Source organism: Syngnathus leptorhynchus, chromosome 11 (assembly GCF_054491065.1).
Source record: "Syngnathus leptorhynchus isolate UIUO chromosome 11, UIUO_Slep, whole genome shotgun sequence".
Classification (NCBI taxonomy): domain Eukaryota; kingdom Metazoa; phylum Chordata; class Actinopteri; order Syngnathiformes; family Syngnathidae; genus Syngnathus; species Syngnathus leptorhynchus.
Genome location: NC_141205.1, coordinates 508,988 through 525,738, shown reverse-complemented (window position 1 = coordinate 525,738; position 16,751 = coordinate 508,988). Strand labels below are relative to the sequence as shown.

At 43.8% G+C, this 16,751-nt stretch overlaps 1 protein-coding gene across 1 annotated transcript in view; it reads left to right on the top strand.

Moving 5' to 3' along the window:
* LOC147048666 (receptor-type tyrosine-protein phosphatase gamma-like) overlaps positions 1 to 16,751 on the top strand; it is a 66,135-nt gene that overhangs the window by 34,220 nt on the left and 15,164 nt on the right. Inside the window, exons 3-8 of the mRNA XM_085923075.1 lie at positions 8,896 to 9,078; positions 9,591 to 9,739; positions 13,522 to 13,617; positions 14,747 to 14,813; positions 15,154 to 15,311; positions 15,981 to 16,173. Coding sequence (XP_085779201.1) covers positions 8,896 to 9,078; positions 9,591 to 9,739; positions 13,522 to 13,617; positions 14,747 to 14,813; positions 15,154 to 15,311; positions 15,981 to 16,173 — 846 coding nt within the window. The remainder of the gene's footprint in view (positions 1 to 8,895; positions 9,079 to 9,590; positions 9,740 to 13,521; positions 13,618 to 14,746; positions 14,814 to 15,153; positions 15,312 to 15,980; positions 16,174 to 16,751) is intronic.

The following is a 16,751-nucleotide window of genomic DNA, read 5'->3' as shown; positions in this document are numbered from 1 at the left end:
TATTTTGTAACATGGCAGGGATTGTAGTTGTTATGAAATGATTATTTTGGAAGTATTTAATCATGTGATTTGTTCATTTTGTCTTATTATGAAGCAAATTATCCGGCACGTGGGTGCACAAATTCACAATGTGTTTTGCTCTATTGTTCCCTGACTTGTGCTGATGTGTCAAAATGTTGGTGGGCTCTTCCAGCGGTTTTATTTGCTGCTCTGCGTGCAGCAGCCTGAGCCAGAGCGGGTGGGCCGGCCGCAGCAGAGCGCAATAACTGTGAATAAGGGTAGCAATAACTCCATCGGCTCCCTCATCAAATCAAAGCTGACTGATGCAGAATAATCAGAAATTGAAATCAGAGGGAGAAAAAGAGCTGACCTGACAAAATGGCAAATAATAAAGGAATCAATGAGGCGCAGTTGCCTTTGCACTTCTTGAAGGCAATAAGACAGTTGGCGCTGCAATATAGCTAGCTCCATGTTGTCCAGATGGATGGAAGAAGATAGAGGAGCAAATAAAGGAACTGCTACACAATTCCGAGATCACCGAGCAGCTGTCCCAGCGCTGGGGGGCAACATATAGGAAGAAAAGATGCAACAACTGTGACTTTACTTAACATTTACGTTTGATTTTTTTCGAATCAATCACATTTGTCCTATTAACACGAGCTGGGAAATCTTATGTTTGAATTCAATAACTCTGTTGAGCGTCATCGTCAGGTTTTTGTGGTGGGGTGACAATCAAACGGATGAATTCACCGCGCAGTGTCACAGCTCCGTTTTTGCTTTCATCACCAAATCTTTTTCCATCGTGACCTAATTTCTCCTTAGACGCTTGCACACACATCCCCGCCCTCAAACAAATCTCATAAATACACATCTCATGTACTGTATTGGAATACCGTAAAACAGCGGTTGTCAACCGGTGGTCTGCGACCCTCTAGTGGTCTGTGGCGTTATTGTAGGTGGTCCGCAAAGTTGGAAAGGGATTTGAACATTTTCAAAAATAAAACAGATTTCAAAGAAGTTTTATCAATGACAATTGTAGCCACCAACCACCTCTTCTGCTCTCAAACCAACCACTGCTGAAGTCTACCTTCCAGATCTTGCCATACTCCTGCTCACCCACATTCAAATCATTAACCTCTGGAAATGATATTGATGCTAGTAGTACTGGACACACCCCACTTTTCCCCTTAGGTCTCTAGATTTCCCCAGAATGGCTATTAACCCGTCCCAAAATAATGACACCATTTATTACAACGGTGGAGAAACATGACACTGAAATAATGAGCGCCACTCGAGAGTTTTGGAAATGTGTGCAGTGGTAAGAGTGGCCATTTGATGTTCATGATTCTCATCAATTTTCCCGTCTAGCCAAGAGAGAGTGAGGAAGACACAGCATGAGACAATGATTGCTGTCTGTGTTGAGGTGCTCATTTTGTGGGCCTGGGAAGGAAGGAAGGAAGGAAGGAAGGAAGGAAGGAAGGAAGGAAGGAAGGAAGGAAGGAAGGAAGGAAGGAAGGAAGGAAGGAAGGAAGGAAGGAAGGAAGGAAGGAAGGAAGGAAGGAAGGAAGGAAGGAAGGAAGGAAGGTGTGTAATAACCAGAACATGGCTTGTCTCCCACAAACGCTGGCCTGAATAGCATTAATTAGCCACGACTCGACCTGCCACTCTGAAAGGGAATGATTTCTTCGAACATCCCCATTATCTCGTAGTCATTTCTTGACCATGTGTGAAACATAAATCACTTGTTTGCGTTTGTACTCTCTCAAGTGTTTCCATCATTGACTATTAATCAGAAAAGGCAGTCAAGTTAAAGAGGCCATATTGTGGAAAATGTACTTTTTGATTGCTTGTATACTACAAATACAGCAGTTGGGTCTCTGGAGTGCCTGCCTGCCTGCCTGCCTGCCTGCCTGCCTGCCTGCCTGCCTGCCTGCCTGCCTGCCTGCCTGCCTGCCTGCCTGCCTGCCTGCCTGCCTGCCTGCCTGCCTGCCTGCCTGCCTGCCTGCCTGCCTGCCTGCCTGCCTGCCTGCCTGCCTGCCTGCCTGCCTGCCTGCCTGCCTGCCTGCCTGCCTGCCTGCCTGCCTGCCTGCCTATTGTGCCTGTAGGCACAATACTGAGGGTTGTTTTTTTTTTTTTTTTTTTTTTTTTTTTTTTTTTCTTCCACCCATGATAGCACATCAGACCAGTCCATCAGACCAGTTGTGCCACTTGAGAGTCCAAAACAATGATCATTTGAAGCATGCAGCCTTGAATACCTAAAGGCCAAACAATTCTCTTTCTTTTATTTTCTCAAATTAACAACTTGAGTGAGTCTTTGCTCTTCCTGTAAGACTTGCCTATCGCTGTGTGAATTATTTCCTCATAAGAACGTGAGCTATTTCAGGAGATCCAAAGCCAAGGGTGTGCCTTCTTTCACCATGACTCTTTTGTTCATCAAGTTGCCACCTCGGGCTCAATTATTCACACCGTTTAGCACTTGTCTGTCTTGCCTTCAGTTTCTCTCTCTCTTTCTCTCTCTCTCGCTTCATTTTTCTTATTCCTGGAATTTCTGCTGTTATTCTCAGGTACCATTTTGGTGACAGTAGTTACAATCTATCAATTGTCGCCTATTATTTCAACTTTTGTTTGTGAGAGCAGAGTTCTCTGCAGAAAAACACTGTCAGTTGGCCCCAGCCGTGAATGAAAGGTGCCCAATCAAGCGTTGCTTCCAACGGCCACACCGAGCGCTAAAGATGTTGAACAAGCTCATTAGGTAAATGGGCCGACGACTGATTTCAGTCAATACCTTCTCCTCATTCTGTTAGGCATTCCAGAATTTTTCAATGAGTCAAATATACTGCCACCCTATGATAGCTGCAATGTTCTAAGAAGATGAATGTATCGGACCAGAATAGAGACACAAATATGTAGTATCCCCAGACAAATGATATTTTTGGGCAAGATTGAAACTGTGTATTACTGCAACTCATCCTTGAAATAGAAGCTATTTTGGAAAGAAGACTGCTTAAGGAAGTGAAAGTCTGGAGAATGGTCAAGGATGAGGATTTTTATAATAATCCTTAATCCTCATCTTTTTTCTCACATCTTTTGATGACAATAACACTTTTATTCACTGATTCCTTCCTTTGTCGGCGCTCCCTGCATCAGCGTTTTAATGTGACATTAAATGCGTCTCAGATTAAAAAAAAAAAAAGTATTATTATTTTTTTTTTTTTTTTTTTTTTTTTACCGGTATTGTGGTCCTGCTCAAGCCATTGAAGTGAACGGCCTTTTCTGACCATTTGAAAGGTTACACATTGAAGAGTCGGGGACAAAACAGCCTTGAATTATTTAAGATGAAAAGCTGCACAGAGGAGCCCAGGGCTAACAGACGCCCTAATGAGTGGAGACTATAAACATGGAGCGCTATATCGCTAATAGCTTGACAATTTGAGCCTCGAGCTAGCTCTGACTGAGTCGAGTGTAAGCATTTAAGTGTTCTGCTGCTTTACGGCACATAGCAAATATCCCCACTGAATGTTGTTGCTAATGTTTTATCGTGTGCATTCTTCAAGGTCAGCAAATGTGCAAGAAACTGAGTGCACTAGGTTGAGATTGGAGAATAACCCTGGATTTTTTTATTTTTAGGCTGGACTCTTGGCAGAGGAATTTTGATGGGTCAAGTGTCTTTTTTTGTGCTTTTCTTCTTGGAGCCAATTATTCGATTACTTTCATGCAATGTGCACACACAGCTGCACTTCCTTCATGCCCACTTCCCTCACTCTTGCTTTTTTACTCTTAGATGCGATGGTAGAAATCAGGGGTAAGGAACTCCGGTCCTACGAGCGGTATGACGTTGCAGAGCACCGGATCCCGAATAGACCCATAAAACGGCCGTGTTAAAAATTGGACCGAGCCGGGAAGTTGGGTCAATTTGACTTTATTGTTATGCAAAAAACAGGGTTGCTTTGTCCAACACGCCTGCGTATTTGAGACTATACGGACCCGGGCAAAGTACGGCACAGCGGCCACATACAGTATGAATGGAAATTGAAATTGGGGGGGGTAACTCCTCCAAAGCGGTGATCCCCACTTCTTCAAAAATGCTCATTTTGACCTTAACCCAGATACTGTCTGCGTGTAAACATTCCAGTTTGTCATGTTTTGGCCACCCTTGCCGAAGAAGCTGCAGGCACATGGCTTTCAAACGTGCTTAAGAATAAATGGACTTACAAAATCAATGTTGTTTTAGTACCGAATAGGCCAATTTGTCAAACGTCAGCAATTTGACTGAAGTCGGGTGGGGAAAAAAGGCAGTGATGAGCAGTGCTCAAACAATTATCATTCATATTTGCTTTTGCATTTTTTCACTCTTTTCTTTTTCCTGAACTGACTTTTCAGTCCATTTATCTCGTTATGGTGTGGATCTCTCCAGTGGAGTTGAAAATGAAGTGTTAATCTCTGTTCTCATCAATCTCCCAAGGCAAGAAGTGCTGGATGGAGTCTCTCCTAGCATCACAAAATGATGACTGGCACTTTTACTTGTCTGGAGAAAGACGTGTGGAAGCTAAATTGAATTTTAATGGATTGCTCATCCCCCAAGTGAAAGGTACAATCCATTACGGAATGATTGTGATGTTATTTGTTGCCAGTGTTGATTTATGGTATGTATAGCTAAAGGTTGTACGTTAGGTAGGGAAGGGAGCCGCCGAGCCGCCGAGCCGCCGAGCCGCCGAGCCGCCGAGCCGCCGAGCCGCCGAGCCGCCTCTCGTCTTGATGAGGTTTTTAACCGTTGGCAAGAATGTTCTCGGTTCTTCAACACTTTGTGTTCAAGCTAAAAGAATCAGTTGACCATTCTTTGTCCAAGTTTGTTCGTCTTGGTCTCCTACTCGACTTTGGTTCAACAGCTTGACTCCTTTGGTATGTTGTCAAAGCAGAACTTCTGCTGCTCTTGGATTTCATTTCACCATGTGACTGACTGACAGACTGACTGGTCTTCTGAACCGCACTTTGAATGCACCCGTTTAAATTCCACTGACAAGTATATGATTACACCATTGACGACGGCACAAACATTCTTTTTTTAGAATATAGGCCTTAAATCCTTGAATTGGAGGACAGACGTTGAGGATGGATACTGGTGAGGACAGTGGTGAAGGAAGGCTTAAGGCTCTCTTATCCTGGGCTTGAAGTCATACGGAGCACACATAGGAGGTTGGCCGATCCACTTGAGCCACTGACGTGCTGCTGAGCTCAAACTGGGTTCAATCGACTTATTGATTTTTGTGTGACTTATGTACATGCGATGGATACGGCTGTGGACACATTTCTGCCATCGGTTCCGCGTCAAAACAGTGAATTTAAGGTTCATGTATGTAGGGCTTAGCGAACAATTTCTTTGGAGGTTGCCTTTCGTTTTGGAATCGAGACGATGAAAGTAAAAATCATAAAGCTGTTGACACTCAGTTGCCTCAGGGACAGTGTTGCAGGAAGCAGAAGGACTTCACTTTATCTTTTGAGACAGAGAGGCTACACCGAGATGAAAACTGCTCCAAAAAGTTTTGTGGACTGATCAGAAAAGAAAGAAACAAAGGGATGGAAAAGCTAAAGCTTTGGAAAAGAATCGCCGTTCAAAACGTACTCTTTAAATTCATCGATGAAAGTTAGTGTAGGCGCTAGCATCTCTTGGCTTGTGCACTTTCGAAGCATGGCTTATTGGCTCTTATTTACTGAGGTTCCACATCGGGATTTAATAAGAACCGCGGCAGGCAGTCCATTCTTATCGAACCGGAGCTGCGAGTTTCTTACTCGATTAAAATGATGTGTTCAAACAGGGGATTGCATTCTAAATCTTTTCCCAAAATGTATTTGATTTGCTGCAACCCAACCAGAGAAGCACCGAGGTCAATCATTGACAGTGAAAAGGAAGATTGGAAGAGCCTAACTGACAGGGAGGATGGATGGATGGATGGATGGATGGATGGATGGATGGACGGACGGACGGACGGACGGACGGACGGACGGACGGACGGACGGACGGACGGACGGATGGACGGACGGAGTGGGATGGATGGATGGATGGATGGATGGATGGATGGATGGATGGATGGATGGATGGTTGGATGGATGGATGGATGGATGGATGGATGGATGGATGGATGGATGGATGGATGGATGGATGGATGGATGGATGGATGGATGGATGGATGGATGGATGGATGGATGGTAATGAGGAAGTTGCCCCTTAACATACGTAGCAGCCACAAATCATCATCACTTTATGAAGACGTCTGCTTGGTAGAGTGAAGCCAGACTTTGAGAGATGTCTAATTGAGCCATTAGGCCGTTTCATGGCCTGGCCAAATGTGTGTGACAACATTTGAGGATGCTGGCTTCACAGCTTTATAATGGTTTCAAATACAACTCCTGACCTAAATGCTGCATCGACTTTACTCACCATAGACTAATGGCACCTATTCCGGGATCTACTGGCAATTATGACCAGCGAGGAACGATATTGCATTTGTTTGCTTCATTCAACATTGGACCTGCTGTTGAAGGTGAACATTTGAAAGATATTCATATTCCTCTTGTCCTTCACAATCATGTCATGCAGAGAAATGATGTAGCTGGGTGGTCAGCGAGGTGTGGCACAAATTGCATGATCTGTTTTCTTGTCTTTTTACCTTGTTTGGATGGGTGTGTGATTAGCTGTGGGTGGCAGGTGTGTTGTGTGCGTGCGTGCGTGCGTGCGTGCGTGCGTGCGTGCGTGCGTGCGTGCGTGCGAGCGAGCGAGCGAGGAAGAAGGACTTTGTTTTTCAATGTCTTCACGCTCAGTTGGACAGTCAGATGGGATTACTGGTTGGCGCTTTGTCGAGTGACGGGGTCACTGGGACAAAGGACGTGGTGTGAAATCACTTTTCCATAGCCAAGAGACGCAGCTAAGGGGACTGACCGAGTTGACTTACAGAGCTGTTGAGATCTTTTACGAAAACATTTTCCCCATCATTTCCAGACATTATGCGTCAATATAGCAAGTTCAGATCAATTCAGTTCTCACAACATTACACAGCTTACCACAAGCTGAGTTACAATTTGCTCACGTCAGAGTTCATTCAAAGTCGCAAACGTTCGTCAGACGTTCGCCAACGCTTTTTGGTGATTTTTCTTTTCGTGGGGAAATTTTGAACACATTTCAAAATTCCTTTGAAAAGGCAATTGCTGGCCACTCGACCCATATTTATTCGATTCAGTCACATGTTAATTTTGGATGTGTGCTCTCGTGTCAAATTCTATATTTTCTCATGGTTGAAGCTACCATGCCCCTACCATGCTTTATCATATAAGATATATATATATATATATATATATATATATATATATATATATATATATATATATATATATATATATATATATATATATATATATATATATATATACTTTTTTTGCCTGCTCCTCTCCCAGGTGTTAATTGGCTGTGCTGAGCCTGAGTGACAACTGACATCTTCAAGATAATGAGGCAACCATTTTAACGCTTCCCAACAACTAGAATCACACTGTGCTAGAAGATCACAAATCATCAGCAGGATCATTTCACATGATTTTTTTGGAATGTTAATCAGCACGGTAAAATGCTTCAGGAGTCCCAGTCTGCTTGATTGCTGACCTAAATAAATGGGGCAAATACGTAAGCCTTGAGATGCACTTGCAGTTGGAGGAATAACACATTCACACAAAAGGAAAGGAGGTGTGATCTTGAGGCATCTGCACGAGTCAACGCGTCCAAATACTCCTCATCCTTGCTGGCAACGACTGGATGTTCAGTGTTCGAGAAAAGACATTCATGTTTGGCGGAGTTTCTGTGGTGTGAATAGACAAGGTTTGCCATTGCCATTGGTCCTATTGAGAGTAGCGCTCTCGCCGTTCGTTAAGGCAATAGCTAATGACTCGTTGTTTCTCAGAGCTTTGAGCAGCTGCTGTCCCAGGTAATACTAGCCTTATTGGAGAGCTAAAACCATCTCAATCAATACACACCCCGGGCAGGGCAAGGACGGAGATTGGGGAAAGAGAAAGGAGAACAGGATGCTCGCTAATTTGATCAAGTCCACATTACCCGTAATCATAGACAAATTCATTTAGGAGCCCGCTATTGCTTTCAATAAGGGATTGGAGCAAGTAGGGTTCATGTGCTCCAGTCCGCACACAAAAGAAATTCACGGCATCATTTTCAGCTGACGTTTCCAATTTGTAGCCAGCTGCTTCCGAGCAATGGGATGCTCGATGATCTTTTGGCCACCGTCAGCGCAATGTAGTGTCACAAATTCAAAGTAGCAAAGCAAATAGGAGACAGATCAAGGCCATTTCAACAAACTGTGCTTTTTGGGATGATACCTACATACTATGTTGATGGGAATTTCCACCCCCAAAAGGATATGGAAACCAGTGTCAAATGAAGATGGGCTCCTTGACATTTGAGCCCTGGCTTTCCCAGCAACTCTATCTTTTTCAAAAATTCTCCTAAGAGTAACTGGACTGCTCTTCTGGCCTCAAGCTTTTGTGCTGAAAACGTACCCATGCCTCTTCAGATGGTAATACAACTTGAATCGTCTGGAATGCACTCGAGAAGGAGGTCGGCGGCGCATCGTCGGAAACTTTATCGGTACAGTGTCGCCCGCCAAACAGTAGGGACGACACAGCTGTCTTGTGATAAGAATATTTTTCAACCGCACAACAGAAAGGCAGATGCTGTTGTTCCCTTTTCGCCAGCTGGAACACTTTAAGGCACTTGCTGTTTATTCATGAAGCAACGTCTCGTTTGAAATCAGACAACTATGCTTCTTCTCACTGCTTTCTCGAGATGACTGTGTATCCCCCGCTCTAATGAGAATTGCTTTTTTGTTGTTGTTTTCCCAGGTATATATGGACCAGATGAGGGCTGGGCATCAGCCTATCCAGAATGTAAGGAGAAAAACCAGTCACCAATCAACATCGTGGACCAAGATGCTAAAATGTCCACTGAGTTTCAGGAAATGACATTGGAGGGTTTCGATAGCGAATCTTCAAATAAGACGTCCATGAAGAACACTGGCAAAACAGGTAGAGAGCACCAAGTCTAATAGTTTGCATTGTAAAAAGAAATACATCAAGAATCATACACAAACATTCACTTGTGGTGCTGTAGAACGTTGAAAGCACAGTCAAAATTGGAGCAGCGAAAGAAAAATGGCATGTAGGTGCCCCCGCCCAAACCGCCCCCCTTTCTTCATAATGCATGGCTAACAAGACAAATGTCCCTGTCTTTTTGCCATGAATAATGCATGCATACCTTGCAGTTTGTAAACGACAGATGAGCGCTTTATCTGCTGAGGGATCACCTCCGCTGAGCACTGTGATGGAAATGGGGGGGGGATACACCCTTCAGCATAGCAAAGGGAAATTCTGGTCAACCTAAATTGGCTTAAGTGTTACATCCGCAAATGGGGGAAATGACAAACACATGTAAAAATGGACGGACGGACGGACAGAGGTGTGTGTGTGAAAGCTGAACTATCGCTGATGAGAATGAATCGATGAAACGTGTTGATTTTCACTTTTTGTTTTTCCTCCAGTGGCCATCATGCTGAAAGATGATTATTTTGTGAGGGGAGCAGGCCTTCCGGGGAGATTTAAAGCGGAGAAAGTGGAGTTCCACTGGGGGCCCAGCAACGGATCAGAAGGCTCCGAGCATAGCATCAAGGGCCGACGTTACCCGGTGGAGGTAAACAACTTTATCTGGCTTTCACATGCGCCGACTAAGTTTCAAGCGAATGTCCAGGGCTTACAAGATGAAGCATTTTCATTTGGAAGACTTTCCCTTCATTCGCCTCCAAGTCTGCCTTGGTGTCTTTCCCATAAACGGTACACAATACAGACTGGCAAACTAGTGATAAGGAAGCAGTTGTTGAATACAATAGAGCATGGTAAAAGAGATATGACGTAGATGGCCTGATGCAAAGTGGACTCTGTGAATCATCATTAAAGCTTATGATTCCAAACACTCTGGTATTTTGAGAGGAAATGCTTTGCTAAATTGCTCCTCTCCTCTCCTGTGCTGTCATAAAATAAGGACAGCGGTGAAACAGATTTGGCCTAATTAGATGGTGTGGGTGTTCCATTTGTTGAGGTATCAAACAAGAAGAATTTGATTTCAAGACAAGTCGCCCGAGTGTTTCTCCCTGACAAGAAACATTTCAAAGCCTTTTGTGAATACGTATCTTGATGGCTTTTTACAACTTTTTGCATGTTTGGGCTACTTCCCGTAGCCTTCCTCTCAGAAGCAACATTTGTAAGCCTTGGCCGCTTCGTGAGATACGGCCTTTCCCATTTGTGCCGTAATTGATGTTTTTGCTCCCACGAGGCATTGAATTTTATACTGGATAACAAAACACAATATATTACTGTGTCCAAGGCTTTACAGAAGTCTTACAGAGTCAATTTCCTTTGGCGTTCTCTGACAGGGAGCCAAAAATTGTATATTTACTTTGAGTTGAGTTGAATTGGTATCCAAACAACAACAACAACAATATTCTCCGTTTCCTCTCAATGCATCTTGCCAACCCTCATTTTGATCTCCATCCATCCATCCACTTGAAAACATTTCCCATCTGATCAAAGAGAGGATCAGATGATGGAAAGAGATGACTTGCACGTGTGTGGCTTGAGAAGTTCCTTGGCAAGCTTTTCCCCACATGCCAAGATAAGAGCAGCCCCGTAAATTAACACACACTAGGAGGCCCGTCAGCATGTGTGTGCGAGTACCTCAAACACTCTCAGATAAAGCTTGATAAATGGGATTTTATTTCCCATCAACCTTTGCTGTGTGGGAAATGGAAAGCGCATCCCTGGCCCTAAATCATCAGATGAATAATGATAACGACGCTTGTCTCCAAGTGCCTGTGGTGTGAATTGGTTTTATTTGAAAAGCATGTTTAGCCCGGTTGCTACTGATGCTGACTCTGGTCTTTGTACCTTGTTTAATCCCAAGGGCAGGCGGTCAAAGCCTCATTTTCACATTTTGTTGAAACACTGAACAAGCAAATGAATGGAGAAGTCCTTATCCTGGAATTAAACTCTGTTACTTTCCCTTTTGACATCAACCATAACTGCCATGATCCACTTCCATATTTCTTGCCTGGTCTCAATGACACCATTTTTTTTTTTTTTTTTCAAAGCCCGATGTTGCCTTGAGGGGGAAATGTATGCCAGCCCCTTTTCTGAGTACACAAATAAAATTTTTAATAATACGTCGACTCGGGCATTTGTCTTCCTTTTTCGGCCCTGGTCATTTTGATGAAAAAGTAAGACTTGTGAAATTGAAAATGCCACAGTTTACTCCGCAGGTCATTTCTCACGTCACGCATTTCACTTGCGTTTGTAAGACCGATTGTGTGTGTTGTGAACATTAGCTTCTAAGCCACTTTGTACAACTCTGTCCACACATCTTCAATGTGTTGCAGTGAGCTAGATGAAAGCAGCACTACAATGTCTGACCTTCTACCTTTATGCAGGAAATCTGAAACTGTGCACTTGTAAGACTTGCTACCTTGTTGATGCCCTCACTCTTTGCTCTTAGCTTGCGCCGTATGCTGCATTTTGTTGTCCGTTTGTACACAAAGCTTTCCTTCAGAAGTGTCCGTCCCTCGGGGGCTTCCGTGCCGTCTCAGCGGGGTCACGACAGCGTGGCACGGTCGGCCGACTCCTTTACATTTTCATCCTGAAGCAACGCAAATGTCCCGGGAGACACTTGCATGTCCGAGCTACTCTGTCAAGACCCCTGTTTTGTTTTTTTAACGATTGTTTGATACCAAAAGAGACTTCTGTGACATTTTCTGTGGGCATAAATCCACCACAGATATGTTCAAAAGCTCATTGACTGCCAGCCCAGTCCAGTTTAAATCGTAGGCGTCATTAGTTTCAATTGGTCAGTTCTTTGCCGTAAACTGGAGCGCCAAATCATTGCAGTTTAGCACTGTTTTCACTCTCTTTGTGCTTGTCCCATTGCTCTTTGTTACAGCTGCAGCTCTTGTAAAATGCGTCTCAATGGATTGAAGTGTTCTACTCAATTTCATCAAAACAGCTTTGCATCAGCAGTCATCTGAAGGTTGTCTCTACGTGTCCTTGAGCAAAAGTGTGGCGCACTGATTTTCTGCAATGAGATAGTTGGCAACTTGCACGAGAGCCTTTGCCATCTGTAGTTGTGTGCATTTGTGTATACTCTAGGTGAAAGACAGGAACGCTTCATACTGTTGAGTGCTTTTAGTGCACAATACCCCCAAATACAGATGCAACCCGTTTAGCATAGTGCCCGGATGTCTTTACTTAATGATATATCCTGAAAAATGCAGTCGGAACTGAAATAAAGGTGTGTGTGTGTGTGTGTGTGTGTGTGTGTGTGTGTGTGTGTGTGTGTATTGTTTTGTTTTTTTCCCCGTGTGTATGCAAAGCTTTCATTGTCATCACAGTTTGAATTTTTGGATTTATGTTTTCAGTCCTGCTTTCAGGACACGTTAACTTTGAGAGGGAACAAACATATCGGTGTTAGCTGCGTACGTTTTTCCAAAACTCTGATCATCTATTCTCACTGTTCTGCCATGCCATGCCTCAAAAGCCAACCACACTTCTCCATTTAATAGGTCTGCTAGTTTCTAATCCGAAAATAGAATCTTGTTTTTGTTAGGCATTTCCTCACTTTCACATGTATTTATACATAAGTCATTACTTCCTTACAAAAAGCTTTACTCTGCCTCCAGCTGTAGAAAAGATTGGAATTCAGCAGGTCTCCGCGTTGCACTGCGGAAATGCAAATAGCAGAGGGGTAAAAGGTCATGCATAATGTTCTGCTTTCAGTAACAACTCTGAGCTATGCGAATTGCACTCGCTTCTCATAACCGTTCCAGATGTGCACAAAATACAAGTTGCAGACTCGATTGTAAACTTTGTCGTCACACAAAGTGCCATCGTGCATAAATGGCCTTCTGTTAAGGGTTTGTGCGAATCCAATGCGGATGGAGCATGTTTGTAAGGCCAAACGGAAGCCGTGCTGACAGGCGAGAGAAAAGTCATGACATGAAGATGACAAACATTAGGATGATTGAGGAGCAGCTTCAACAGAAACTAAGGAAATTGGTCAAGCAGGGGCATGAGCAACAACCAGCAGCGACAAAGAAAGTGGGAACAATGCCACATTGCTGAGTACTGGTTTCACTCTCTGGGGAAGAAAATAAAACAAAAACACTTCGCTCTTCTGCCATGCATTATTGTGTGTGCTTTTGATGCTGACTGGTTGTCATAATAACAATTGTCAATTTGTGGAAAACATTGTTACAAAACCAAAATAGAAATACATTGCCATCACTGCTATCATCAGTGGTATTTTCGGGATGCGGAGAGAAAATTCAGGAATCCCTAAAAGCCTCATTTGGCACGCAAACATTGACAGCTATCATTTTCCCAAATACTCTTTTGAAACTAACATATATATTGTTGTGCCCTCTATGACAGATGCAAATCTACATGTACAACTCCGATGACTTTGACAGCCTCGGTGCAGCACTTAGGGAGAAGAGAATCATCGCAGCCATGGCAGTTTTCCTTCAGGTTGGAATTCTTTTTTTTTTTTTTAATCGTTATTATTCCACACGGTCAATCGTTTGAGTGTGAAAACAACTAATAAGTCATCAAAGTCATCACACACAGGCAAGGAAGGAAGGAAGGAAGGAAGGAAGGAAGGAAGGAAGGAAGGAAGGAAGGAAAGAAGGAAGGAAGGAAGGAAGGAAGGAAGGAAGGAAGGAAGGAAGGAAGGAAGGAAGGAAGGAAGGAAGGAAGGAAGGAAGGAAGGAAGGAAGGAAGGAAGGAAGGAAGGAAGGAAGGAAGGAAGGAAGGAAGGAAGGAAGGAAGGAAGGAAGGAAGGAAAAACGTCAGAGAGAATAATACATCAGGAGCAGAGAAACAGAACTGTCCAAGGTGCTGATGGTGTGCGCACATGACAAGAAAGAAAGAAAGAAAGAAAGAAAGAAAGAAAGAAAGAAAGAAAGAAAGAAAGAAAGAAAGAAAGAAAGAAAGAAAGAAAGAAAGAAAGAAAGAAAAGATGTCTGCGTCCAGTCTATGTATGCATTATTCATGGTTTTGATGATATTGTAAAAGGATTTGTTGTGTTAATACAGGTCATAGAAATGATTTCATTGGAAACACCTACACAAAAGGAGATTCTGCCCTCATTTTAGCTGCTGCACATGTCACGTTTATGCAATGGAAGGCCACTCTAGGACCTTTCCTACATATGTTGCTTTTACCGAGTCTCAGACTCCATGACAACGGTGGCTCTCCAAGCCGAGAGAGGAAAAACGCTCTGTGGATCTGGTTACTATGGCTTCTTCACTCAGTGGGAGCTCGCTGATTGCTCTTTTTCCTCGTCATTGGTTCATAATTCATCCTAATTATTCTGCACTTCACATGCTGCATCTTGATTGTGCCTGTGACTGTTGATCATTTCATTTTTCCCCTTTTCCAAGATGTTGTCAGGTTGCGCAAGAACGTACATAAATGCAAAAAGCACCTTTTTGTGTCGTGTTTTTGATAAGATGCTTGGGGAAACCGAATCCATCATTGCAAATATTTTCTTCGTGGGAGACAAATGTCGATCATTCCGGTCGTCTTCCACATCAATGAATCAATTTGCAAAATCTTTGCGAGATGAGAACTGCTGTTTCCATGTGTTGCATTTCAGGCTGGAGGCAAAGACAACCCAGCTGTTGAGCCCATCATTCATGGCTTAAAGGGTGTGGTCCATCATGGTGAGTGACAGCGCCAGTTGAGAGTTGAAATAAACCTATCCAATGTCTTTAATGGCTAAATGCATTCCAACTCTCAAGTCGTGAACAGCAGATGCCACTGCAGCTCGCTACCAATCTGCTGTTCACAATAGGACCAGAAAAATGATCATTTAAAATCATTCATTAGAATGTAAGGTCAAGTCATATATGCAATGACTGTGGATGGAAATACATCCGCAAAAGGACTGCCTGTTATTGTTGTTGTTTTAATGATTGGTAGGTTTGCAACGCTCGATGGTGATAGTTGAGCAAAATAGTGAAGCGCTGATTCCAACGTGTCGTACTCACTTTTGTTTGCTAGAAAAAGAAACTTTCTTGGAGCCCTTTGTCCTAAAAGATCTGCTGCCGTCGTCATTGGGCAGCTATTACCGCTACACGGGCTCCCTGACCACTCCTCCCTGCAGCAAAATTGTGGAATGGATCATCTTCAGCAGACCCATCTATGTCTCGTACAAACAGGTGAGGAACACATTTTTGAGACTGCTTGTGATTTAGGGCTATACAAATAAACTTGACAGAGGTCGAAAGTGGCCAAGGGCTTTTGACTGTCTGCACCAGTGGCGAAAGCACGAGTGTGGCAGGGTTTTGTTTTTTTCTTTCTTGAATTTATTTGCATGGACAGCTGCACGTAGGTTCTAAAATCAGATGGCTCCCAATGCCAGCTGTGGCTAGAATAGCGCATCTTGTTTTCTCCATATTCCCCATAAAGGATTTGGAAAACGGGGTTCGTATCCAGCAAGTGTGGAAGAAAAAAGTCAACATGTTCATGCTTCCTGACCGGCGTTAATGAAGGTTTCCCCGTCCATCCGTCCGTCCCTTTGATTGCTTTTGTCGCCCGTTCTTTTGGATGAGTGGAAGTAGGTAGTGGCTCTGGGCCTGCTTTTGCAGTGGATCAATGCTAAAGCCGTTTCCATCCTTTCCATGCGTGTGCTCTTTCTCGCTAGCTATTCAAACAGACCTTTGGCATTTTTCCCAATGTGAGATTGAGACACATTTGGACAGGTATTTGTGTTACGATACCATGATGATTGCTTCCAAATAGAGAGTGAAAAGTATTTTGTGGCGTTGAAATGGGGAGTCTACTCCAAGTCTATTGAAATGATGGGATTCCTCTCTCTCTCCTGCCAGTTGGAGGCTTTTTACTCCATTTTCACCACGGAGCAACAGGACCACGTTAAGTCGGTGGAATATCTTCGCAGCAACTTCAGACCCATTCAGAGCCTGGACAATCGGCACGTTTTCAAGTCGGCTGTCAAAGACGCCTGGTTGCCTGAGCTTTCTCACGGCGGTAGTGGGCCTTATGGCACGGAATCTTCCAGAGGTAGGTGCAACTTTTGTCTTGTCAAACTCATGATTGTCTCATAGTCATAGGGTTAGTCTTATTCAAGTTCCTTGTTTGTTTTTTTCTTGCTAAATTGCTGACAGCTCCTAATGTTCATAAATGAAAGCTATTTCGTGTGACCGAGTGACTTGCGGCCGTACGTATTGTACAGTATACGCTCTCTTGCTGGGTAACTCCCCGAGCATAAGGTGGTGGTGTGCAGGCAGGCGCACGGGTCCCCTTCTTGTTCCTGCCTCATTAGCGCTGAAACAACAGCACATTATATGCAGTGGATGTGTGGGAGTGCAAACGTGTGAGTGAGTGTTACTCTCAACGTTTGTGTGTCTCGAGCATCTATATGCGAGATGTACACTTTGCATATTCCCTCCCAAAAGACCTTTCTTCCGCCATTTGCTCCGTGCCCTTGACTACTGCAGTGGGACGCATAGGATTGGATTCACTTTGACAATCTAACAAGGAGAAGGAAGCTCTTTTGAAAGCGGAAGAGGAGGAGGAGGAGGAGGAGGAGGAGGAGGAGGAGGAGGAGGAGGGGCGGAGCTCACTTATTAACAAACATG